Here is a 27,101-nt window from a genome sequence, read left to right as displayed (position 1 = left end):
AGCTTTAGAACAAGATGATTCGGTATCTATAACTACAGTCATCCTTGACAAACTTGCTGAATGCAACCTCGACGTGAAAAACCTGAGAGGGCAGGGCTATGATGGAGCCAGTGATATGTCCGGAGTAAAATCTGGTGTATGTACTCGTATATGTGAAGTTCAACCGCTTGCTGAATATCACCGCTGCCGAGCGCATGTATTAAATCTAGCTATGTCATCCTGCTGGAAAAGCGTTAACATGGTAAGAATCTTGTTTGACGATGTGAATCAATTGACATGGTTTCTTGATGGTAGTCCAAAGCGTTGCTCGATACTGAAACGATACCTACCAGGTTCAAAGCAAGTGTATTATCTAGTCGGTAACACGGATCAAGAATGTTAAATGGTAAGAGCAATAAAAACTATTGTAAAGCTTTCTCAAAAAGTCAATTACCAAAATTATGCGGACGGGTGGTCAGCTAGGATTGACACATTGTCAGTGATAATAGCTAAATTCAAGGCTCCGACATCATCACTGGAGGACGTGCAGAATGAAAGTACTGTAACTGATGCCATGACAACTGCTTTCAGTATAATAAAATAAATAATATATAGTTTGGATTTTCCTGCGAAGTAGTGTCACAATTATGAGGTTCTCTTTATGACTTATGACAATTTACATAGTCCGAATTCATCAAACATCGCAAAAAATGGGATTTTCAAAATTACCATAAAAGGTCACATAAATTTGATTCTACAAGTAATGCACAATGGCAATATCTCAAATGTGGTATCATTCGATAGATAATTTAATTTTCTACAACATAAAACCAAGAAAAAACTAATATTCATGTAAGAATATCACCCTGGCTACCTATAGATGACAGGGTTCAGTTTCAAAATGTTCAGGCTTGTGTTTCTCGGACCATATACTATTATAACACAATAAACATATACTACAAAATCAAATTACAGGGCTAGATTAAGCTTCAAAGAACCTCCCAAAAAAACATTTTTGTTGACATCCCACAAAGTTGATAATGGACTGCATTCTGGACCAATGTGAGAAAAAGAGCCTTCATCTGAAAATTTAAAAACACAGTAAGGTTTACATATCCGTTAAATGAAAGCTTCATTTATGTAAGTTATCTATTCAAACTTTTTACCCCTTATTCTCAAACAATACAAAGGTCATAAACCCCTTTCCTATATAATTTTTTTTTAGTTCCAAGGGACCATGTGGTCTTAATTAAAATCTAAGCATTTATTCTCGTTATTGCATGGTAACAAAAATTATATCTTTAATGTTCACTTTTATGGTATGGCACCACATGGTACAATTTTATAAGATCCATACACCTATACTCAAGGAATTAGGTGGACACCACATAACTGCTTGCCTTTGCAGGGGCGGATCCAGACACTTTGAAAGAGAGGGATGCCAGCCGGGGTTCCTCAGAAAAGGGGTGCTATGATATTATTTACAATTTTTGTAAAATGATAAATTTTCCTATTAAAAGGAGGGATGCCAAATCCTTGCACCCCCTGGATCCGCCACTGCTCTGGTCCATAATTCCAAAATCATTCAATCCTAGCTTTCCATTTATGGTTCTACACTTCGTGATACAATTTCAAGGAGATCCATAAACCTTTATTCAACTTATTGTTAGGACATCAGATAAATCCTTGTTTCTGCGAATTCCTAGTTGTTCAAGTCATAAGCCCCAAAATTAATCACGGGCTTCATTGCGGTATAATTTCATTTACTTATAATATACAGAGTTTAATGTCCATGAACTATTATACTATTATAGTAAGTAAGTAATTTATTTGATATAGTGACTTCGTGTTATCATATATGATAGTTATGTTATGTAAAAATAAGTATGTTTTAGCCCTGTATTTAAATTATATATAGAACCAGTAAGATAACCATGGATTGTTAATAGAGCATTTAACGAATGGAATTTGAAATAAGAAATATTAAAAAAAAAAAGACAAGACAAAACAAAACAAAACGTTATCAGTTTCTCAAATATCAATTATTTGTAAAAGCTCAGACATTAAACTTCGATAACTTCCTTCCATGTTCATGCATTACAAGGTTCATTTTGGTAATAGTGTTCATGGATGTATAGTCATTAGAATTTAAAAGATCATGCAAAATGTCATTTCGTCACAGTCTACAAATATTCGTAGAGGTAAAATACCAAAGCGAAGTTGCGATATTTGAGATCGCTCTGATTTGTTCAAGTTTAATGTCACATAAATTGGTTTTAAAAGTTCTGTAAGTCCTCAGTTTCGAAACATTCTATAAAGAGACCATATCAGGCAAATACATTTAAAGTATTTTCTATTCTACAGTTTATTAATGTATTGTCGACTTAGATATATCATATCTTACTAATATTGGTAGCTATATGTGTTTTTTGGATTGTTTTTGGGGTTGTGACTTGAATGACCACAAAACTTACCGACATACTATGTAATTGAACTACAAACTGCTAGTTGACCTTTCCCAGTTTCTAAATATTTTTAAGTCGAAATTTATTTTATCGACCTCTAGGTCGAAACTGTCCGTCAAATCATTCAAACTTAAGCCGCAACAATCATTGAAATAAATCATGTCCTTAGATACAAGTCCATCTAAACTAGCTACGTTGCTCTGTTGACAAGCTTTATACAGTTGCGATCACTTCTAACCTTTGTTCGATTCTGTCAGGATTCGTAGAACAGTTCTAAACTGTCAGAAACTGTTCCGACCCGCGGCACACCTTGTCAGAATCTATCAGGGCTTTGGACAAGCTCTGTCATGATCTGTCATGAGTCATGACACTCTCCTGTCAGGAACTTTTCTAGATACTTCTCTGACTGAATTACATACAGTACATGTACCTGATTCAGAAAAAGGCGTAGCACCCGAATCATGATACGTACAATATGGAAGGAAGCCTTGCTATGTTTGAACTTGTTTTTTGACAGAACTTTTATGTATGGCATGCAGTACAAACCAAATTATTGCCTGCCCTACCAGGTGCTACGCCCCTGTCTTTAAAGAATTTGGACTGAAATCTATTTGCCGCAGTCACCATAGTACTTATGTTGACAATTTAAAACATTTTATACAAAATTTTTTAGACCTTTACAAAACTTAAAAGTGTATACACTCATACATTTGGCAAGAATATGATATTTTTGAAGAGTTTTGATTAGAATGTATGTGACAGTTTCTGTCAGGGTCTGTCAAGGAATTGGGCAAGATGTGTCATGACCAAAGGCAGCCTCTGTCAGACCCTGTGAGGATATGTCAGGATTTCTGTTCTATCTGTTGTCGCAGAACAGTTTTCCTGACAGATTCGGACGGAATTAAAGAGAGGGTAGAAGTGATCGCAACTGTTGCTGAAGTGCTACAATTTAACTTAGACACCTATGTGTCTTAGTTTCGTAGGCATCTAGTTCCATACACAAGTACATTAACATAAAATAGAATACAATTTTAACAATTATGTATGGTGCAGACAACATTGGCTATGCACTGTTAAGGCTCTAGAGCACCTGGAGCATATGCAGCTCTATTATCTTTACACATGACTAAAATAGTCCAACAATAGTTCTAATGACTATTACAATAGACAATAACACCAGACCGCAGACTGACACCATTCTGAGAAATGCATTATCGAAATTTTTATCCAATCGTTTAAGCAAAATTTTATTTTTATTTGTCATCTGCGGGCTTCCAACGGCACGAGGCGGTAACCGGTACATCGGAATGGTTTCGGGGGTTATGCTACCCTTTTGTAAAACATTTGGCAAAAAAAATGAGTGGCAAATGACAGCATGGAACCCCTTTCTTATATAAGTTTCTTGATCGGATCCACTGTCCATTTTTTTTGTAAATATTTGGAGCCGCCAGGGCCTGCATAAAATATCAGAAGATAGCTTCAGAATTTCGACTATTTTTAGCCTCGCAGGGTTTTCATTTTTATCTATATTATGTGTCTAAAAATAAATAGACAACTTGAATATATTGGCAATAAACGACTGATATAGAAAAAAAAAAACAGGAAATAAAAAGGTACTGATAGGAGATTCGAGGTTGTTAATATAAATGTACAATCTTAATTAACCAGCATATTAAGCTGCAAACTTCAGGCCTTGATATTAAGAAAACATTAAGAGATAAGTGCATACATGCATTGCATAAAATGACCCTCTCGAAGAGCTCTACATCTGAGCCCAAGTTTTCATCAGTCCAACCGTCTGTTAATTAGTTACCACAATTTAATTGCTTCACATAATCAGGTTTGTGACCTTGACCATGTAAGTTTTTTAAGGTTTTCAAGGTCAGATGATCCTAAGGTGTATAGTTACATGTCTCTAGGTTCTGCAGTTTGTAATTGCATCATATTTCGATTATTCATTGTGCCCAAAATGAATTGTCACCATGTTGTATATGTTCTGTAGATTATAGTCCAGTTTTCAGATTTGAGATGTCTTATTTTGGAGCTGTTGAAGTTTTGGTTTTTAAGAGTGGGGGTATATATTTCAAAATTCACAATAGACACACAAATAACCTTTACACAGAATGAAAGATCTGTTCAAGTACAACTGTTTGACATAATACCGAGGACCAATATTAAAAACCAACCATACTACAACTTGAAATTTTCATATTTCACAATGGTTTTGTATATTTCATCAATACCTATTTATAGATATGATATTGCATGATTTTTTTTACCTTCATCAGAATGGGATCATGTGATATTTCGTTTTTAAGGTCTAAATGAGCAAATCAAAGTTTCAACCCTGATATTTCATACATGTTAGAAAGGTAGGGTCAATCTGGGCAAATATTGAAAGTTCTTTGAAGGTAAGATTGTCGCATATCAAATGAAAGGTCTATAAGTGTGCATCCGAAATAACTTTATTTTGTCCCCCCCCCCTCAAAAAAAAAAAAAAAAAAGGGTTGGGTGGGGTCAACAAGTGCAAAAAATAAATGTTTTATATGGTTAGGTTGTTGCATATCAAATGAAAGGTTGCAACCTGTACATCACAAATATGAATTCCCTTTTAATGAAAGAAAATCCGATAGGGGTTAATAATTACGAAATGCTTAAGTTCATAGAAATTAGGGTTCTTGCATATCAAATAAAACGTCAAGTGTACATTACAAAAATCAGGATGAAACCTCCATGATTGCATTTGAAAAAATCACCAAGAGCAAATAGGAAGTTGTTTTAGAAAGTTACCTTGATACGTGTCAAACAAAAGGTCTTAACATGTACATTACAAGACGAAAACTTTCAATTGAAAGACATACAAGTTTCAAAATGGAATTATGATTGCTCCATCTAGGTATCAAGTTCATTCTCTATCTTCAGGGCTATTACAAAAAAAAACTAAATTTAATTCATGTAAAAATTTAATTAAGAATATATGTATGAACAAAAAATTAAATATGATAGCACCCATACTAAACAGCGACTTTTACCTAAGGGTGTAACAAGTGCTCACACAGGTCAACTGTGCTTTCATAAACCAAGTACCAGTAAAACTAATATAAACCATCAAATTATGAAAATTGAAAGACCAATAACAAAAAGTTGCAAACATGAAGAATATGTGTTATTAGAATTTCCATATAATTGTAAATCAGTTTGATATTAACTAAAGTTACAGTCATCCCCTCTGACAGACAGAATGGGCGTAACAGCAACCCCTCTGACATGTGGAAGGTTGCAACAGTAACCCCTCTAACATGTAGAATGGGTGCAACAGTTATCCCCTCTGACTGGTAGAATGGGTGTAACAGTAACCCCTCTGACATGTGGAAGGTTGTGACAGTAACCCCTCTGACATGTAGTATGGGTGCAACAGTTATCCCCTCTGACAGGTAGAATGGGCGTAACAGTAACCCCTCTGATATGTGGAAGGTTGCAACAGTAACCCCTCTGACATGTAGAATGGGTGTAATAGTCATCACCTCTGATATGTAGAATGGGTGTATTTCATATCCAGTTTACCTTAGTTACTAGTAACATTATTAAAAGAAGTAGAGAAAAAATCTTGAGGCATTTTTCCTCAGATAAGATTGATCAAGCTTGCAACTTATTTATCACAATGATATCTACTGGAGGGTATTGTATTTAAAAGTTAAATTACCCTGTACATTACATGTACTCAACAAAAATGCACTTGTGTACATTTAACTATATTAATACTATAAATCACACATTTTTTGCATCTTAACAGGATACACTTGTATTATTGATGTGTTTATTTAATTCCTAGAGCATAACCAACTAGGTGAAACATATTGCTTGAATTAAATTGTACAAGAACAGTTAAGACTAATTTTGAATTTTGAATACCATAAAAATCCTCTAATCCTACCAATTTCTGTATCATTTCTTTTTTTCTAACCAAAATACAACACACAAACTTGTACAGGCATTTATCTGACATTATTTTTCTAAACCTGGGAAGAAAGGACATTATTTCCATTTTACATTTCTGAAAAAAAAAAAAAAAAGAAAAAAAAAGGTAATGCAAACCATATATTGTCATGTTTAAGGTTCAACCTTGGCAAGTTAGTGTCAAAAACATATTATCTAAAAACTCACCATTAATGGATTAAATAATGTTACAAAACATAAAATTTACCGTAGAAACACTTGTTTCTTAAGAGGCAAAGCAATTGTTAAAAAAAAAATTACACAAAAAATAATAGATAAAAGATAAGAAAACAAGCCAACTCCAAAAACAATTCTATAAACTAAAACTAATGGAAAGGTGCAGTTTTAACATTAATTAGGCCACAGTTTTTTAATTTGTGGGTTTATGGATTTTTGACTAGATGAAATTGGGTCAGTCGGTCAGAAAAAAAAAGTAATAAAATGGGAACCAGAAATATACATCTACCACTCATATTTTAAATAATTTTTTTTTTTATTTTCAAAGATTCTATTATCTAACCTGACATAGTTTAGAAGTGGGATTCTAATCTACTGTATGTACCTACAGATCATTTTTAAACACATTCTAATTTTTGAAGTGTCCAATAAATTCAATGTGCAATACTTAAACAATGTTAATTTCCTCTAATTTTTTTGTATTGATAGCCTTCTTTACAGTATGATATAGATAGGTTAAAATAAAGGTGGTAAAAAGTGACTAAAAAGTAAAAAAAAAAATGGCAATTTGAGTCTTAAAACAGGGTTGGTTAAAAACATGTACTGTTTAATATATCATTAAGTATTGTTTTGGTTTAAACAACTTTATTTATCTACTTCCTGTTATGAATAAACAAACCCATGAGCTTTTTAACTCTCAAATCATTTACAGGAACAATTTACATTCTTTTCAATTTACATATTTTCTCATCTCTAGCCGGTGCTAAAATTGTTTCCAAAACTTACAAAACCCATAGACATGATTTTATTGAAGTGGTGAAATTTATGTAGCCATTTTCGTTCAAACTTCTCACAGACTTTGCTTTATCAATTTGTTAAATGAACAAAACTAGCAGGCGGATCTGTAAACCACCAAATAAAAAAACTGTGGCCTTATCAATCAATATATCTTTGCCCCTACTTATGATAGTGAAATATTGCAAATATTTGAGCTATTTGTAAGTACTGATAAGTCTTGAATCTACATACTAAGTTATTATAACCCACCAAGCAAAATTAACATATCTTTATCTAAGTAATATACATAGAGTGAAAGACTTGTAGGTTCCAAATTACATTCATACAATCATATATTATTCCTCAGCATCACACTTATACAATTCAATAATTTTATATCCCTAAGAAACTCACAATTACAAACAAAAAGTAGTATACCTGTTTTAAATACAAACAACAACTCAGTGTAACAAAAAACCTAATGTTACATGCATTAAATAAGACAAGCATCATGAAATTTTCTTCCATTAATTAGGAGGAAAAAAGACAGAATGAACAATTCTTACATGCATTATCAACTTAAATACAGGAATATCATATCCTACTACAGGTTGTTACATGAATTATCCATTGCCATCCCATACTTCTATGGAACACTAAAGCAACAATACAATAGAGAACAACATTAATTTTCCTTCAAATGTTTGAGAACATCTAGGAATAAAAATAAGATGTATTTAAAAAGATTATAGTTGAAAAGAAATGAAATTGTTATTGGGGTACATTACTAAAGATTCCTAATACCCTTCATAGTTTTACCCATCCTCAGCTAATAGTAAAACAAGAGCTGTACCTTATCCATTTTGATATAAAATTATCGATGTCTAACAAAGACAAGATCCCCTATGACCTTAAATGAAATCTTATATTGAGCAATATTACACTTCATTCAAATATTTAAAAAATAGAGTAAACAAAACAAAATAAAATAGAAATAAAATATTTACAACCATTTTTATGACATATTTACAATTACAAATATACACTTTTGCAGTTGAAGAAGTGGAATGTTCTGCAATGATAAGGAAAAAAAAAATAGAAAAAAGCCTGAGTGAAAAGGCATGAAATAAGAAAGTATAACCCAAACTCAGTCCATGAAGGGTGTAAAAATCACTTTATCAAAGGTAATGCTCATAAAATTTAAAAAAAAGAAGATTGAACTTGAAATAGTAAGTACCTCTGACAAATTGAGACCTTTCCTTCCCTTTATATCCATACATTGTTTTCAGAATAACTAAGTATAAACCAAAATATATTTAAACCAAATCATTAAGTTTGAATTTCAGATGCACTTAGTATCATTTGCATGATAAATATTTCCCAAAATATAAAATGAGTATACTCTAGCTGATAGTAAAAGACAGACTAATAGAAACCCCATTTTTTAAAAATACCGGTCAAGTCAATTTACTAAGACCACATTGACATAAATAAATAACCTTTTGATAGGGCTAAATATGTCAACATAAGTGAAGCCGCATTGGCACATGAGTTTAATTTAATGTATGGACTACAAAACACCTTTGAGTTTAGAGTTATATCCTTCTGTCATGCAAGCAACAAAGCATAAAGATAAGCAGCAAAATGAGCAAATATACAGGAGATTCTAAGACAGTGGTGTTCTTCATAGTATATTCCCATATCCATATAGAGCATTACAGATTGATTACATAAAAGCATATTAACATGTAAACACAACACTAATGCCCTGTTGGCAATTTACATAGAAACATTAAATATTTTCAAGGTTCATTCCATAAGGAACAGAAATACAAAGTTGAAATATGAGGCAGGTGTTACGTGTACAAGCAAACACATGACAATACCATTTATAATTCTAAATACACATACCATAAACAATATTCTTTACTTACAAATATAAACAAAAATAAAAACAAGCTTTTAAAATCTAGAAATAAACAAGATAATGACAGACAGTAAGACAGGTCTTTCTCATGATGGACCAGTTCTATAAAGCTTAACATCTACTACAATTCATATTTAAACAATAAAATCTTGTATTTCTATCCTGGCATAAACAGCAAAGAATGTGTACTTGTAGATAAATATTGGGACATATTAAAAATTGGGACATCCAATCTATGTCAAATGGTTTTACCATAAACTGACAACACAGACTTTATCACAGTCAATAAAGCACTTTCTCTTACAACTTCTAATACTTCTACCAGGATTTCAATATAAGTCATATTAAAATGCAACTTGTGATCAAGATATTTACATGTACATTTTAGTTTCTAAAGAAGAGGTCTTATTCAAAACTTTTAGAATTTTTCTATATTTAGATTTTAATATGAGCCGTCACATTTGATTATAACAATGAAAATCCTATTATCTATTGGTAACTACAGCATCACTATGGAGGAGAAAGGTTAAATATGACAAAAAGGGGTGATTAGAATATCATTTTTTAAAGTCTATTAACATCATTGCAATGGAATGGAAGATGACATAAAAAGTAATAAGACATCCAGTCTCAAGTTTTATAGACTAAAATTTTATTTTTACTAAAATATTTTTCATGGATAATTAAACAATTTTGTTACTTTCTATAACAACAGGGTCCAATACCTAAGTACCAGTATTCATTTTATTTTCTCTAAATCTTTCACATTAAAATTATATTCAAAAAGAGATAAATTCATTCCAATATTTCTGTGCTCCCAAAATATCAAGAATGACAAATAATGATAGCAATCATACTTATAACAAAAATTAGTTTATTATGCATTGTTTACAACCATATCTGTGTTCAAACCACTCACAAGCATTCACAAGTTCTAAGACTTTGTACACACACATATCTGATTCCCAAAAAAAAGAACTTATAAAAACCAATTTAATATCAACACCGAAAGAGGACGAAAATGTACAAAATCTGAATTGTGAATATAAAGTAATATGGTACCCATCTAAAAAATTTTTTATTAATTTTTCATGAGTTAATAATTTTGAATAAAATTAGATACAGCAACACAATAAAATATGTGTACCATGGTAACAGAAATGCTTATATCTTTCACATGACATCTCAGTATGTACATTGTATCACATTCACAGCTGAGCAGGTATCACTGGTTAAGTTTAACTCTGTTTCTGGCTCGGGTTCTTGGAAGGGTAGCGTAGGGATCAGCCTTGTACTGTAAATTATAAACAAAAAAAAAATAACAAAAAATAACAAAATGCTATTATATTATTTAACGGTCACACATTATCAAGACTTAACTTTTTATTCATGTAAAAATTAATCAAATTGCATTTACTGTAAAAAGCTATGTTTAATTCACGTATAATTTTGAAGAAAAGGGAAAAAAATATGCTTCACACTTCACAGCTTGAGATGACCACTATGAAATCACTATTTTTTTTTTTTAATATAGGCACCTTTTCATGAAAAAAAAAAAAAAAAAAACTCCATTGGCCCTACACAATTGCATTATGTTTATAAAAGTATCCAATTAGATTCAAAGCTGTACATCAAAAACTGGAGGAGATATCCAAGTGAATCTTGACAGACAGTGGTAAATTAATATCCCCCTGACTTTGAGTCGCAGGACATAATGACACATTTATACAACTGAAAAAAATTGTGATTGGATAAAACTTGTTACTGTCAATTATGTAGAAATAAACTTGAGTTCATATGTTATGAACTGTATAATACAACATATTTTTCATAAACAATAATTCAGCATTAAGTAAACATACTTCTTTTCTATTCTTCAAGTAAGAGTCTTTGACAGGATAATAAATTGTCTCTTCAGAGTAGGTAAATTCTTCATCCTCCTCATCAACACTGGCTAATGGGGCTTAAAAAAACCAAAAAAGAACAAAAACAAAAGTAAATTAGAAAGCTACACTTAATCATATACCCAGTGCTGCTTCAGGATCTAACAATTTCACATATGATACATGTACATGTAAGAAAGTGTTTGTAATAAGTTGAATTAGTTGTGATGTCACAGATAAAAGATGTCTTGTTTTGATTAATGAAAGAAAGAGCAAACCAAATTAAAAAAAATGTATGAAGGGTGTGGTTATTTTGATAAATAGTTGTTGAAATAATACATATCATGTCCATATCAAAATTATATAAAGTCAATAAATTATTTTAAGAAGTTGCACAGAATAAAAAAAAATTGGAAATGTGGTATGATTGCCTATGAGACAGTCATCCACAAAAAGTCATGCAACAACCATTTAAACTCCTACAGGTCACCATACAGACTTGAATGATGGACCATACCATAAAGCAAGCTGTAAAAGGCCCCAAAATAAATAGAGAAGTTTATGATTGAAAATTTAAGCTCTATTAAGTAATAAAAAAAAACCAACAAGATTTCTCTTACCAACAACAGCATGTTCATCATATGCAACAACTTTAAGTTACAAAATAAGCTGTTGTAATAAATATAAAAGAAGGGGTGTTCAATGTCCCCAGCTTCCTCCAGTAAAATGGTCATACAAGCCATTAAAATAATATTTATTGATTGTCAAATTGTCTGAGAATTTTGTAATACAAACCTTTTGTATAAATTTTATCGAAACCTATTTAGAAACATAGGCATAAGAGCATTTTCAAAAATTTTGAAGAAATTTCAATTTCCAAAGGAGATCTCTCTAGATAAATTAGCTGGTCATTCTGTTTCAAAATATAATAGCAATCTGGTATAAATTTTATCAAAATCAACTGAGAAACTTGGGTTTGAGCACAGGACTAAACTTCTCCTTGCTTGTTCTCAATTCTCCCATTTGTCTTTGACAGGAACAAGTTTTTGAATTATAGTCAAACCTTGGTAGCTCAAACTCCAAGGGACCATTAATATGAGTTAAGAGTTATCAGGAGTTCAAGAAATAGAAGTTGGAAAGACTTCTGAATTTATTTTGTTGCCGGTACGAGTTTGACTTGATAGTTAGAAATTGCTAAATTCCTACAAGTTTTGTTATTTTTCATTCACTTTCAGAAGGTTATGTTGATTTGTAGACATTAAAAATATTGTGTTTGCTTTTAAAAACCTTCAGACTTCGATTTTGTGGGACAGTAATTTGTTTTCATTTTATCTTCTTTGATGCCTCCATCATGATTATTACCATGCAGACCAACTAGTCAGTTTGAATGTTTGAGAAATCCAAGGTTATTTACATTAATTATGTAGGAGAAAATTTAGGTAGTTTGAATAGTGTTAGAGAAATCCTGGGTGTTCAAGCCATCTGAGTTTGAGCGAGTGAAATTCCAATGTAAATAACATAGACAAAAATATCAATATTAATGTTTTTTCAAACAGAATTTACTAAAACTTCTCCTTGTCATCAATCTCTAGATAAGACCTTAGAGACTACTTAAAAAATTTCAACTGGTCAACAAGAAAAAATTCTCACAATATTATCCAGGTATTACTGATTTTGAACTTTCCAAATAGTAGCAACATTTTGGTAAAACTTTTCTTCATGAAGCCATGAGAGTACTTAAAAATAAGACACCCTGAATTTTATTGTGGAATCTTGAATAGGAACCATTCTTGACTTACAGATAATAATAACTATACAGAGTACTCTAGGGCTCTATTCTTTATCCCTACCTTCTTTTTGAGTCCTCATATTAGCTCTCCTAACTTCTGTGAGATCACTATTACTCCTAGCTACGGTTTTGTGTTTTCTCCTCTCTAGTTCTCTATTGTCTTCATACAGCCGGGAATCTACAATATAGTTTCACTTAGTGCTGCTGTAGGTTTATGTTTGATAAATAAACAATATCAGAAAATGTCTGCTAAATTGTGTTTGTAATATGCCAGTAAATTCATTCATATATGTGCCATATTACATCTTTGAAAATTAATTTATTACAAATGGGATTATCAAGTTAATTTTCCTTTACAATTTACAACAATAAATACCAAAATTGAACCTGCAAATCAATGAAATAGTTTTTTCTTAAAAGTATATTAAAATGAGTAGAAATTTAAAGTTTAAACCTGTTTAGGAAAGGTCATTCACACATCACTGCTAAGTACTTCATGTAATATAGAAGAGGTCATATTATTCAGTAAATCACTTATTCCTCATTTACACATAAACACATGCATTGTCATGTTGGTACCTTAATTGAAACAGTCAAACTTAAGAATCAATGAAGACTGAAGTGCTCAAAATATACAGCCATTATTAAAGTTTGTGCACCAGCCATTAGTTGAGAGCCATAACCATGAAAGACTGGAAACAAAGGGTATGGAAGATCAGTACATGCAAAAATGTCTTAGGGAAGATAAAGTATGGAACCCAGTCTGAGTGTGTGAAACTAATCAAAATATAAAACAAAATGAAGTTGGCATTGATGGCAGGAATTTAGTGGAGCCACAATTGTCTCTCACCTCTCTTTGTTCCTTTAACATTTTTAGACTTATCCTCATCTGTTACCTCTCCAGTGACCTCAAGGTCAGAAACATCTTCACTTATAACCTCAAGGTCACTCTTTTGTTTAGCTTCAGCAATAACAATGTATATGAAGAAAAATAAAGATTTGATCTCTTGCTATAATTATTATAGGTATATGATCTTTATGTACATTTAGACAATCTTATAAGCAAGATGAGTTAAAAAAAATATAGGGAGTAAATTATTGTCTGACCTATAAAAGATGACTTATGACACATAAAAATGTAAGAAAGCAACAAAAAAAAAAAAAACAAAAAAAAACAAAAAAAAAAAAAAGATAGAATAAAATAAAAGGCTTCACAGGGTGTAGCTTGATCCGACCACAAATGTCAAACTCTGAGCAGTTGGAACGAATATGGAACAACATCCAAGCTAGATACAGGCTTAATTTGGGTTGTTATTAAATGACTGACATTTATATTAACCAGGTATTAACCAGAATGAAAGTTGGTTTTTGGCCTCTTAAAAGGCTATCTTCAGCCTTCATGGCAATGGAAATCACCTCTACATGAATTCCAGACTTACAGTGGCATGGAACATTTGAATACTGTTTCATAGGAATGAAAAACGTGAAGTTGCATTTGTTGTCATGATAGGTATACCCCACTCATACAGGAAGTTGACATCGGACAGAACCCAAAATTGCTTAAAACCTATGTCCTATCTATATAAAGCAACACACCAAATTTGAAACCAATCCATATGTTCAGAACTGAAATTTCCTCTATTATACCACTTAGTGAAAAATGGTCAAGTCTGACAAAACAGGAAATTGATATTAGACAGCAACCTGGCTTACAGCATACAACCCATCAATATAAAGCCACACATTAAATTTGAAATCAATCTATCCATTGGGAGCCAAGATAGTTGTGGTGGAATCTGGACAGACAGAATGATGGACAGCCTGATGGACAAGGTGATTCCAATATACCACCTGCTCGATTACTAGGGGTATAATATAACCTGATAAAAATTCTGGACTTCTCATAAAACTAAAAAATATTTATCTGCAAAAAAAACATTTAAAAAAAAATCCAAAGTTTACAATAAAATGTTTCACAGGGAGCAGCTTGATATGTTCACATAAGCCAAACCATTTAAACTTGATACAGGTTTTGATTTTGATTGTGATTAGACATTTGACACAGGATAAAAAATTGACCAGAATCAAAGTGGCCACTTTGGGTCCCTCATCCCTAAAAGTTTAGTCAAAACCTCCAAAGTCAATACCAACCTTCCTTAGGGGCACCTTAAGGTGCAATTTCAAAGCAATCATTTCACTTTTACTCAAATTATTAACCGAAATAAGAAAAAAAAAGCTTGTTTCCGGCACCTGTGTGGCCCCTTATTCTTATTTGGCTTAAGTCATAACCCCCCAGTCTTCATTTGTATTATGGTAGCTTTACCAACACATAAACTTAAGTTATTATCCAGACATAAGGGAAAAATCTTTTTCTGTCCCTCTTTTTACCATATTTTCTAAAATGTTCAAGTCTTAACGCTGTAAATCAATCCACATCTTCCGTTGGTGGTATGGCATCTTATAATACAATTTCAAAGAGATCCATTCATTACTAGTCAAATTCTTGTCTGAACATCACTCATATGCTTGTTTTTGGCCCATATTTTGGCCCCTAATTTTTGAATGTTCAAGCCTTAACCTCCAAAATCAATCCCAGTCTGACCATAGTTGTATAAAATATTGTGGAACAATCTTATAGACATCCAATTGAAACCAATGTTTTTTTTTGGATTGAGATCTTTGATTTTAATGCTGCTGACTAGAAAATTTGCAATATACAAGATTTTTGTATTTTATTACCACTGAATCGATGCCAACTGCAGGTGGGACTCAGGTCCAAGAGAGTATTTACTAACCCTGTGATATTAGTTAAAATTGGCAGTATTACAAATTTCAAAATACCAAAAACCCATGTACTGCACATGGTAGAACCTCTCAGTGATGGCACTGGCACCCTATTTGATAAGTTTGGTTTTGAGTACTTCTTGTACACAATGTTTTTTTTGGATTGGGATCTTCCTTATATTTGATTCTAATGCTGATTCTAATGATGAGAGGTTACTCTTTGAAACAAGTTTACAGCATATCAAAATTTGTAATACATATGATTGGTATTTTTGCAACTTGAGTTGTACAGTTAAATTCTATGAAATGCTTATTTTGACCCCTAATTCTAAAATGGTTGGGGCCATAAACCCAAAATCAGTACATGTACCAACCTTTCTGTTGCAGTTTGGGACATTGTCATAAGGGTTTTTATAAAGATAAACCAACCAATATTTAAGTTTTTGCACAAAAACTAAGTGTCTGTGGATGACGACACAGAAGACAAGGACAGCATCATACCATTATACGACCACATTTTTCTTGCAGCCACATAAATAAAAAGGGGTTCAATATGTTTTACATAATAAAGTTTACCTTAGCTTCAGTTCAGTACTTCAGGTTTGTGCATGTGATGTCATAGGTAAGTATAAAATTTATGGGACTCCCAACAAATTTTAAAATTGTCTATATTAAAATTTCTCTATTATGGTCTGATGTACTGTTGCCAAAATTAGTATAATTGCATACTTGTAAAGTGAATTTGGTAAGCTATATAACAAGCCTTAATTAGCTAAGGAGTTAGCTCAGTCAATTAGAGCACTGACTATTGAACAAAAGGTTCTGGGTTTGATTTCTGCAGAAACCATTGGATGACTTTTCACAGCATTGGCACTATGCTGTCATCAACTCTACTTTAGCAGGAAATTAGAATCAGGAACTCATTAGAGGTCTTGGAGACTAAGTTGAAAAGGGTGCAAGGAGTTCTGGTGTTCTAGCCAGAAGAGTTCAGCGTTTAGTGCATGTAATGGACTCCTTGAGGTTTGTCGGCAGTTAGTATGAAGAACCTGTGTGTTGCTTGGAGTCCCTGGTGGTAGCTGTCCCCACAAAAAAAAAAATGGTAGGGGGTGTAATGAATTTTGTGAGGTGTATAGCCAGCCTTAATCAGCAGCAATAGGGAGTTAACTCTTTAGCTCTGTTGGTTAGAGTTCTGAGTAAAGAACAAGAGGTCCTGGGTATGATTCCTGCAGCAACCACCAGATGACTTTTTACAATATTTATTTAATTGAATTGAGAGATGTGGACTTGTAAAAACCACAAATTTACACTGGAAGTTTCATAAAATGTTTTTTTAACCCTTTATCCCCAAAAGATTTGCACCATAACGCCAAAATCAAATGTAACCTTCCGTTTGTTGCATGGAATCTTGTAAAAGTTTCACTATCCTCTATTTAAGTTATAGTAAGAAAATCTAGTGTCTGCTGATGTGATGATGCATAGTTCAATATGAATGCCCACAACAATAGCCTCATACCATTTTGCAAATAAATTTTTGCAGGCATATAAAAGAATGCTATTACAAGGAATTTTTAAAATTATCATCATTTTAACTACCCCCATAAAAAATAATGTTTAGTTACCTACTTTCATGAGCATTTCGATGTTTTTAAAATATAAATTATCTACAATAATTTTTTTTATACTTTTCATGACTTTTTTGCTAACAGTAAGTGAAGTTTGTGTACTGATGTGCCCTAATTAAAAAGTCATTTCCACATTGTTATTCAGACAACTATTTTTTTTTTAGATAATAGTACTGTGATGAAAGTAAAAATATATGGTTTCAGATATTCCCACCTAATTCATCTTCATCATCAATATATGATATACTGCTATCCATTTGGTCTGAATCATCAGGAACCCTTAGATCGTTCGTACTGTAACTCTTCCTGATATGGTCAGTTAGTGTAGACTGGCCCTAAAACAATACATTGAGAATTCTAATGCATCAACTGTTGTAATGTTTAACTTCATTGTAAACATCAAAATTTTAGTGTAGCAATTTAATGGCTGTGTCCATTTTACAGAGGTACAGATGTTGTTTTTTTTATGTGTGGAGAGGTTTAATTGTTATTTTCTCAGATATATTTGACAGCTGCATTAGAATGGAGATAACTGTGATATATCTGAAGATTTTTCTTTGTCATTCTAGTTTTGTCTGAAGTAAATGCCTGTTTACTGATTCTACTGATGAGTCACCATTAAACTAAATTTGTTGCTGTCAAATTCCTGACTGACATTTCCAAATCTTCAAATACAATTAAGTTATCTCTCATGTAACCATATTCCTTTTCCCAAATAAAAGATTACTAGTACTAGTTAAAAGCTTAAATATTGTAAGCATATGCAAATTTCAAACCACACCAAACTCTTTACAATTTTAGGTATAGAAGAAGATTTCATTTCCGAATTAAAAGGCATGTAAGGCATAGTTGACAATACAAACAATCATGATTTAAACAAATACACATAACTAAATGCAATACACAAAATACAAGTCACTTAATTCATATAAGAATTTTTAAATTATTCAGCAGATATATTGTTAATGACCCTTGCTTACACAGTCTAAAACTGTAAATAAGAAGATTATTGTCATGTTGTAATGGCAATGATTAAACTCCATTATTCATTCCATAGCATTACTGAAACTACCAAAATAATTTTTAATACCATAAACATAAGAATCACTTATGTGCTCCAAATGACACAATGTCATTGTTGAATGCACACTAAACTTCCTGAATTTACAGTTTCTACTGAAACATATGGTTTTGCCAGTTATGAGAACAGTTATGAGAATAAGTGTGCTTTTCCAATCTTGTAAGTCATAGACTTAATATTTCACAGTGTACACATACCTTTATGGCAGTTCTGAGAACTATGTTAGTACAATACTTCAATCCTTTGTGTCCTAGACTTAAAATTGCACTGTACCCTTTTGTCCTTGCCTGTGCGATATACTCATCAATGTCCTAAATCAATAAAAATTTCACTTAGGATTTTGAACTTCAAAAATATGATATTAGTATGATCTACTTCAGGGTGTTTTTTTTTATCACAAATTGTCTTGAACTTAAAATCTCTCTTAGTGTTCATGTACAAAGCTCTATTTGAAAACTTGATGAATGCCATTGAAGTATAAAGAACTCTGCCAGGGCACCAGAGTTTACTCCATTTGGCAATTACTGATGACTAGAGCCATTACCAGATAATTTAACACCTGGAAGAAAATTCTTCTTGTCTCTCAGAAAGAACTCACTCTGAATATCTAAGTGGCAACAATACAATATCAAATAAAATCAGTGTATCAAGTGACTATGTGTGCAATGATTGATGTACAGTTTTTGACCATTTATCTGTCTTCTAACCAATATTTTATTTTTTTCATATTATAAGCTTTCTAAAGAAAAAAATTGTCTCAGTCAAAAGAAAAATAGAAAAAAAAATCATAAGCCACCCAATCAAGTGACTGATCATCAACAAATTCTATCAGAACTATTTGTGTTGCTGTACAGTTATGTTTACGTACCTTTTCCCTCTTCTTTAGCTGTGGATGAACAAACTTCTTGAACAAGAAGCTTGAGCCTTTGGTCATAGGAGAAAGAAGCCATATCACAAATATGATTTTTATTTCGTAATAGAATGGCATCCTGGAATACGAAAATAAAATGTAAAACAAGAAATCTGTAAGCTAAGGCTCATTACTAATACCCCTGCTAAGGAAAATAAACCAAGTCCTCGGTAACCGGAAGTTGTCAATTTTTTTGGAAATTGATCCCACCGTATGGAATACCCGAAGGAAGAATGTATTAAAATTTCCAGCCACTGTAATGAGTAGTTGTTGACAAAAGTGCAACAAAATTTCAACTTTAAAAAATATAGTCAAAAGTCCTTGACGAAGAAGAATGTTGTAAACAAATTTTTCCTAAAATAGATCCCACTATATGGCATACCTACAGGAAAATTATTTTAAAATGTCAAGCCGCTGTGATGAGTAGTTGCTGAGAAAACTGTGATGAAAAAAATGTTTTGGACACATAAACAAGGGTAAAACAGTATACCCCCTCTCCTACGGAACGGGGGTATAAAAATGAGTGATAAGCATGAAGGCTTCCTATCTTTTAGTACAATGTACAACAACACTTTCTATTATAAATTAAGAAATTCAGAAAGTTTAACTGATGTACATCGATATCTAAATAGATCAAAGTACTCATGTACTGAATCAATTTATATCGATAGCTTGAATTTTTACGTCTCATATTGCAAAAATAAGGATAAAGGTAAAGAATGGAATTCGACTTGAAACATGTTTAGTCACAAGCTTTTTGTTGTAAATGGTTAATACCAAACTCTTATTTGGATTCACCATGCCGATTACAAAGGACATTCAATTTACTATAATTCACATGGAATTGTAGCAGTGCACAAATTTGTGTAATATTCAGGTTCAATGTCGATTTACTATGACACTGAACACCTACATGACTTACTTAAGACTTACTACATAATTGAACTACAAACTTCTAGTTGGTCCTTCTTAGTTTTTAAATTTTCAAATTCAATTTATCAACCTCCATTTCGAAACTGCCTGTCAAATCTTTCAAACTTAAACAACAATCATTTAAAAAAAAAAACCAGTCATCCTTCGATGCAATTACCTCTCAACTAACTACAACAATTTTTCAGTTGATGAGCTATATATCTCAAGTACTACAAATTGTCGCATAGGCGCATTGTGTCACTTAAAAGAGCTTAGTTTTTGGGCACCTATAGCTAATTTTGTTGTTGAAATATTTGGATCCGCCAGGGCCCGCATAAAATATCTGAAGACAGCTCTTTCAATTGGTACTCAGCTCTTCTCTTTATATTTCCTTTCTACGATTAATGACTATTTACAGAGACATATAATACACATGTATATTTAGGTCATGGTTTTTATTATCTCGTAGGGTGTTCATTTCTAGTTAATCATCAAATGGTTTATTGTGCGACAGCAAACGACTGATTTATTCTGGTAAATGCATGTAAACGAAAGACATGCACTGATGAGAGGTTAGTGGTCAACTATTTTTAATTGGATCATAACCGGAATAATCCAGTCCCTCTCTGTTTCTGTTCTTCTCTCGAGGAGTGATCGTAGGGAACGTAATATAATGACTATTATTTAGGTTAATTACATCGTAATAGATTTATCAGCATATAAATTCAAAGTAAAAGTTGTTTAATGGGTTTGTTAATTGGTGTAAATAACATAGGACATATTAAATACCTACAAAAAGGACCTTACTATCTGCATTTCAACCTTAACAGGGTCTATTAATGGAATTATTTTCCTGCGGTGGTATAAGAGATCTGAACTAAAACATGACTGCTGTAGATAAATCTCAAACTCTGTTAGACCTATGTGACTTGTATGATATGAATAACATAATAACAGAACCAACTTGTTATAAAAGTAATTGTTTTCCTTCTTAAGTAGATGTAATTTTAACAAATAAGCTAAACATGTGAGAAAAAACAGTCAACATCAACACTGGTAAAAAATGATTGTCACCAACTAGTATCTACATGTATAAAATCTAATATGTCAGTTCTAAAACCTAAGAATTGCACTTGTAGAAGTTCAAAAAATTTTGATATAAATAGTTATCATGAGGATTTACAAAAAAATAAAGCCTCTTCATGAATATCATCCAAACATTGACGTGAATGAGCAATACAATATTTTCACAGATGAATTATCTCAAATAGTAGATAAACATGCATGTATTAAATCTAAGCTGCACAGGAAACAATCAGTACCCTACATGAATTCAGAGCTTAGAAAAGCACTTTATCAGAAGCAAATGCTGAGAAACAAATTCGAAAAATTTATAACAATTTTTAATTGGGAGAAATTCAGAAAGCAAAAAATTTTCTGACAAAAAGAAAGTCAATTCAACTGACTTTTTAGAAAGATGTGCTGGTGGTCAGAAATCCATGCATTTCTGGCCAACAATAAAACCATTTTTTCTGAAAAATGTAAATCAGGTCAGCAAAAAATTATACTGAAATGTGCAAACAGTATTATAAATAAAACTGAAATGTGAAAACAGTATTATAAATAAAACTGAAATGTGAAAACAGTATTATAAATAAAACTGAAATGTGAAACTTTTAATAACTTTTTGTGAATGTGGCACAAGATATTGGGAAGGGAGTTTCATTTGATCCAGAAACACATCTAAGCATAAAAGCAATAAAAGAAAACAAACCAAACTTCTCTACTTTTGATTTAAAGCAAACAACCTAAATTAATTTCAATAAAGAGCTGCACTTAAAGTGCATGATATGCCGTACGCCTTTAACTTACCTTATGCTTTTAATGAATTTATATGATCAACTAGAAATACTGAGAGCCCCCCCCCCCCCAAGTAAACAAGAAATGCACAAAAAATTTGGTACTATCAAGGCTACCTCAAGTTTAACTAAGTTTGTTGTCTTGATTTTTCACCCATACATTTCTATCTTGTTCAAAACAAACTTTTCTGACAAGGTTACCAAGTACCTTTTACAGTTATTAGTCTATCATCATCAAAATTGGTCCGTTTTCAACCATTTTTCACCGAAATAAAATTTCCTGTCCCGTTTCAACCAATTTTTAAAGAGTAAAACTTCATAACATGGAAACGTAAAATTTGAAATTTATACAAATTGGAAGGGAGCTTACTTCAATAGATATGAACAATTCACCAAAGTTTCATTAAAGTTAGTGAAAGTATTTTTGAGTAATTGTGATAAAAACTTAAAAATCCCCCTTTTTTTTGAAGTATAAAAATTCATAACATGGAAACAATAAATCTGAAATTTATAAAACTCGAAAGGAGCTTTCTTCAATAGATATGAACAATTCACCATAGTTTCATGTAGGGTGAAACAGAAGATCATAAGATTACAGCTAATCATATATGAATTATTATCCTCCAGTTGTGAGGTTAGTCTTGTGAGAACAAAAGTGAAATATCAGGTATAGGGCAGCACAACCACAACCTAAGTGTCTCCAATCATATAAGAGGGATACCCATTTCAAGTGTGCCCTATAACATATTCATACTTTCCTTCTCTAATTGGCTAAGTAGAAAATTATCCTGAGGTAGAATACCCATGAAAGCTAATTGTTGATATCTAATATCAATTGTACTATAATTGTTCTATCTCTAAAACTTGAGGCGAGTTCGTACTGACCACAATATGTGTCAATCAAGTTTCAGTCTAGATTTGTCAGTAATAAATTTTGAACATGATTATTGATACTCTTTATCAAGAGTCTGGATATTTTGAACAAGAAATCATTACGGATTAAGTGGGACCAGAGAAAAAAAAAACAAAATGAATATTCCAACAGAATGTCATTGCCTGAAATTTTCTATTCCAGTGCTGCTAAAAAGACAAAATCAAAAGGACAATGAATTGCAAGAAGCTTTGCTTTACTCAATCATATATTAATTTCGCTGTGATAAATTTGGTAAGGTGTAGAGGTACATATGATGTATAGATTAGAAATTCAATTTCGTTAATGTATAATACAGTCAATCATTCAGTCAGCAGGCTGATTTCATTTTGTCCAAAATATTTACTTACTTACATATGTAGCTTAAAGAAAAAGTAACATTTATCTCGATAAAAGAAAATAAGCATATGAAAATGCATGCTTACATTGTGAACATGTAAGTAACATACAACACATATCATTTTAAAAAAAGCATAACTAATTTATCAGTGTACACGTTCACTTCTCCAAGATCACTCCCCACTTCTCCTTTCTCAGAAAAAGAAGTCACTTCTCCCTGTTTTCCTCAAGTATCTTGAGCCCTGTACAATCACTTCTAACCTCTTTTTTGAGTCTGTCAGGATTTGCTGTCATAAAACAGTTCCAAACCAGACCCATGACACACCTTTTCAGACTCTGTCATGGTTTAGGACATACTCTGTCATAATCTGTCTTGGGTCATGACATCTCTGTCAGGAATTGTTCTTGGTAGAACCTATTCTGTCAAAAGTCATTCTGAAGAGTTTCTACCAAGAACAATTCCTGACAGATTATGATAATACTCTTCTACATAATGTTCTTCTTAATTTTTTATCAAAATGGTTATTTTTAATCTGACTTCCTATTTCTTAATCATGACACACATAAAAGATTTACTGTTCTTATCTTCTGTTTTGAAGAAATGTCATTTTTAACTGGACTTACTGTTCTTAATGACGTCATGAAGAATAGTGTCAGGAACTCTCCAAGGGTATGACAGTTTAAAACAGCTTACAGTGGAACTCGGATTAGTTGAAATCTCAGATAACTCGAACTATGTACAAAGTCCCAGCAAAACTCCACTTACTCCAATACAATTTTACCTTGGATAACTCTAACTCGGATGAATTGAAACCTCGGATAACTCGAGATAATCAATCAGTCACCTCCATAGGACTTCAAGGTTAATTAACCCTGATGTCTCGAAGTCAACTAATTAGTCGGAAAACTGATTGATTTATTACAAACCATGATCTAAGTGTGTTTTAACAACGATTAACCTGGCTTTTAAAATTTATTTGTTGACACTCTTTATGGTATGATTTGAATATTTAATTTAGTTAAAATTGCTCGTGTTGTTAAAAGAAACGAACTGTATTAATACCATGTCGGAATTTACACTAACAGTGATATCGGATATTTTGATAAAAAAAAAAAATTTTAAATATAGATGAGTTGTAATGGTATCTGACTATTTAATGAAACATGAAACAGACGATAGTAAGGGTATTTCAAAGCCTACATTCGTTTTGCTAGTGAATTTTGAATTTTATCCTAATAATGTAGAGCACATGATTTGACAATACTCCTGATTGTGAATCAAACTGAGCAGCATGTTATGAACTATGACGTTTTTGATGTATAAAAAATAAAAAGGAAATTTCAATAAAACACTCAGTGCCGTTCAGTATTTCAAACATGATATACAACATACCAAAAAAATATCTTCCGATATGAAACACAAGACATTACGAAGGACTGTGTAAAGTGAAGTACATGTACATGTACAAGCACAACAAATGATGTAAATAAGGAAACAATCATTGACCAAACTACAAGTATTTCTGGTTTATCCTTGACCACCGATTACTCAACCCTCGGATAACTCTAACATTTTTGCATGGTCCCTTTGACTTCGACTTAACAAGGTTCGACTGTATTGTATTTCTTTGTCACGACCCAGGAGTTTCTGTCAGGATCTGTCATGGAATAGGACAAAGTTAATCACAACCCAGAACAGCCTCTTTCAGGATTTCTGTTCTTACTGCTGTCATAGAACAGTTTTCCTGACAGATTCTGACAGAATTTAAGAGTGGTTAGAAGTGATCACAACTGTAAAAGGCTCAACTTCTTTTAGTTTTACTGTAAATATTAAATTTGCTTAACTGAACCAAGAAATAGACTTATGGTATATTGGGAAATTCTTGTGTAGGTTTTATCACGATTTTATGACCAAATGTGCAATTTTCCCATTGATGAATTTTGTGATAAGCAAAAGCTTACATATATGTGAAAATTACCCTGAATAAAAAAAACCTGCTTCTTGAGCATACAACTTTTTTGTGTACTTGATAAAAAGATCAGTATAATGGGTCGTGATAAACAGAGGATGGTACTATCAGTATTTTGAAAGAGATACAAAAAGGGTTATTATGAATATAACTTGAAGTTACCATGAGAGGAAGACATCAGAAAATGTTTCAGCACAGGAAAAAAAGGCAAACACCACCCAGTACATCATCCATTTGGCCTGAAAAAAAAATATTAAATAAACATTGAATTACTTTCCTTTCTCTGTTATCATGGCCCTTGGTCACTGTTAATTTCATAAGCTTGAGACTGGAACTAGCAGTAGCCTCAAATTTCTGAAAAAATCACTGTAAATATGTGTTTAAAAATATTGTGTAATTGGAATTATTACAGCTATCTAATTTTTGCATTATTTTGCGATAATCCTCAGATTACGAAAAATTGAAATTAGTATAAATATTTTGATTTACTCTAATTGTAAGTAGTTCAAGATCAACTAGTATGCCAATTGTTTGTTAAACAATTTAAAGGTCTTTTTCTTGAAAACTTTCTCTTTGCAATATATACTTTAAGATATTTGGTTTGATACATAGCATGCTAACCTTCTACAACAGTTTGGCTTTTATTTTTTGCACTTGGTGACCTTGTCAAATGCAACTGTGGAGATTTCCATCATGATATTTGTATTGTAAACATGATGACCTTTCATTTGATATACAACAACCCTACTTTCTTTGAACTTAAGCATTTTGCGTTAATAAACCCCAACTGGGTTCTTTTTCTGTATAACAAAATTGATATTAGTGATGTACATGTTACGACCTTTAATTGATAGGCAACAACCTAACTACATAAAATACTTTAGTTTTTGCACTCCTTGACAGGGGTCGCGCTGGGCTTCGCCAATGTTGCAATGTTTGCGATTTTTTATTTATTTATTTGACCTCACCCAACTCATTTTCAGGGACGAAACATCGATATTTCAGATGTACGTTTTAAGACCTTTCATTAGATATGAACATGTTATGAGATATCAGGGTTAAAACTTTTTTTTTTTTAAATGTGCTCATTTAGACCTTCAAAATGATACATCACATGACCCCCTTTGCCGAAGTTCAAAAAATCATGCAATATCAAATATATAAATAGGTACTGATGAAATATACAAAACCATAGGAAAATATGAAAATTGTAAGTTGTTGTAGTATTGTTGGTTTTCTATATTGGTATTATGTCAAACAGTTGTATTTGAGCAGATCTTTCATTCTGTGTAATGATCATTTGTGTGTCTATTGTGGATTTTAAAATACATGTATATACTCCTGCTCTGAAAAACTAAAATTCCAATAGATCCATACCAAGACATGTCGAATCTGAAATCTGTATGATAACCTACAGAACTTATGCAACAAAATGACAAAACATTTGGGTAGTTCCTGACCTCATTTTGAGCACAATGAATAATTAAAATAAGATGTAATAACAAACTGAAGAACCGATAGTCGTAGAGACATGAAATTAACACCATACACCTTTGGATCACAAACCTGATTATGAGAAACATTTAAATTGTCATAACTTTTCGACAGACAGTCAGACAGATGTCAACTTGGGCTCAAAATGTAGAGCTCATCGAGAGGGTCAGTGCATACGCTGTATGTATGTACTTACAGAATCTCTT

At 32.1% G+C, this 27,101-nt stretch overlaps 1 protein-coding gene across 2 annotated transcripts in view; it reads right to left on the bottom strand.

The window, feature by feature from the left end:
• Positions 1–5,389: 5,389 nt before the first annotated feature.
• The window catches only part of LOC148622797 (receptor expression-enhancing protein 1-like), a 34,838-nt gene continuing 13,126 nt past the window's right edge, over positions 5,390–27,101 (bottom strand). The window contains exons 3-10 of one of the 2 annotated variants that reach the window (XM_088573001.1): positions 25,564–25,640; positions 19,349–19,469; positions 18,678–18,791; positions 17,614–17,734; positions 13,844–13,954; positions 13,055–13,171; positions 11,184–11,284; positions 5,390–10,615 (exon numbers count right to left, since the gene is read on the bottom strand). In XM_088573001.1, the coding sequence (XP_088429127.1) occupies positions 10,547–10,615; positions 11,184–11,284; positions 13,055–13,171; positions 13,844–13,954; positions 17,614–17,734; positions 18,678–18,791; positions 19,349–19,469; positions 25,564–25,640 (831 nt within the window). In that variant the 3' untranslated portion in view covers positions 5,390–10,546. The remainder of the gene's footprint in view (positions 10,616–11,183; positions 11,285–13,054; positions 13,172–13,843; positions 13,955–17,613; positions 17,735–18,677; positions 18,792–19,348; positions 19,470–25,563; positions 25,641–27,101) is intronic. The other variant, XM_088573002.1, reaches the window with a different exon arrangement.

This window comes from Perna viridis, chromosome 3, assembly GCF_037379345.1.
Source record: "Perna viridis isolate PV_CMFRI_1.1 ecotype Kerala chromosome 3, ASM3737934v1, whole genome shotgun sequence".
Taxonomy (NCBI): domain Eukaryota; kingdom Metazoa; phylum Mollusca; class Bivalvia; order Mytilida; family Mytilidae; genus Perna; species Perna viridis.
The sequence above is the reverse complement of the archived record's forward strand: the minus strand, read 5'-3'. Positions and strand labels throughout refer to the sequence as shown.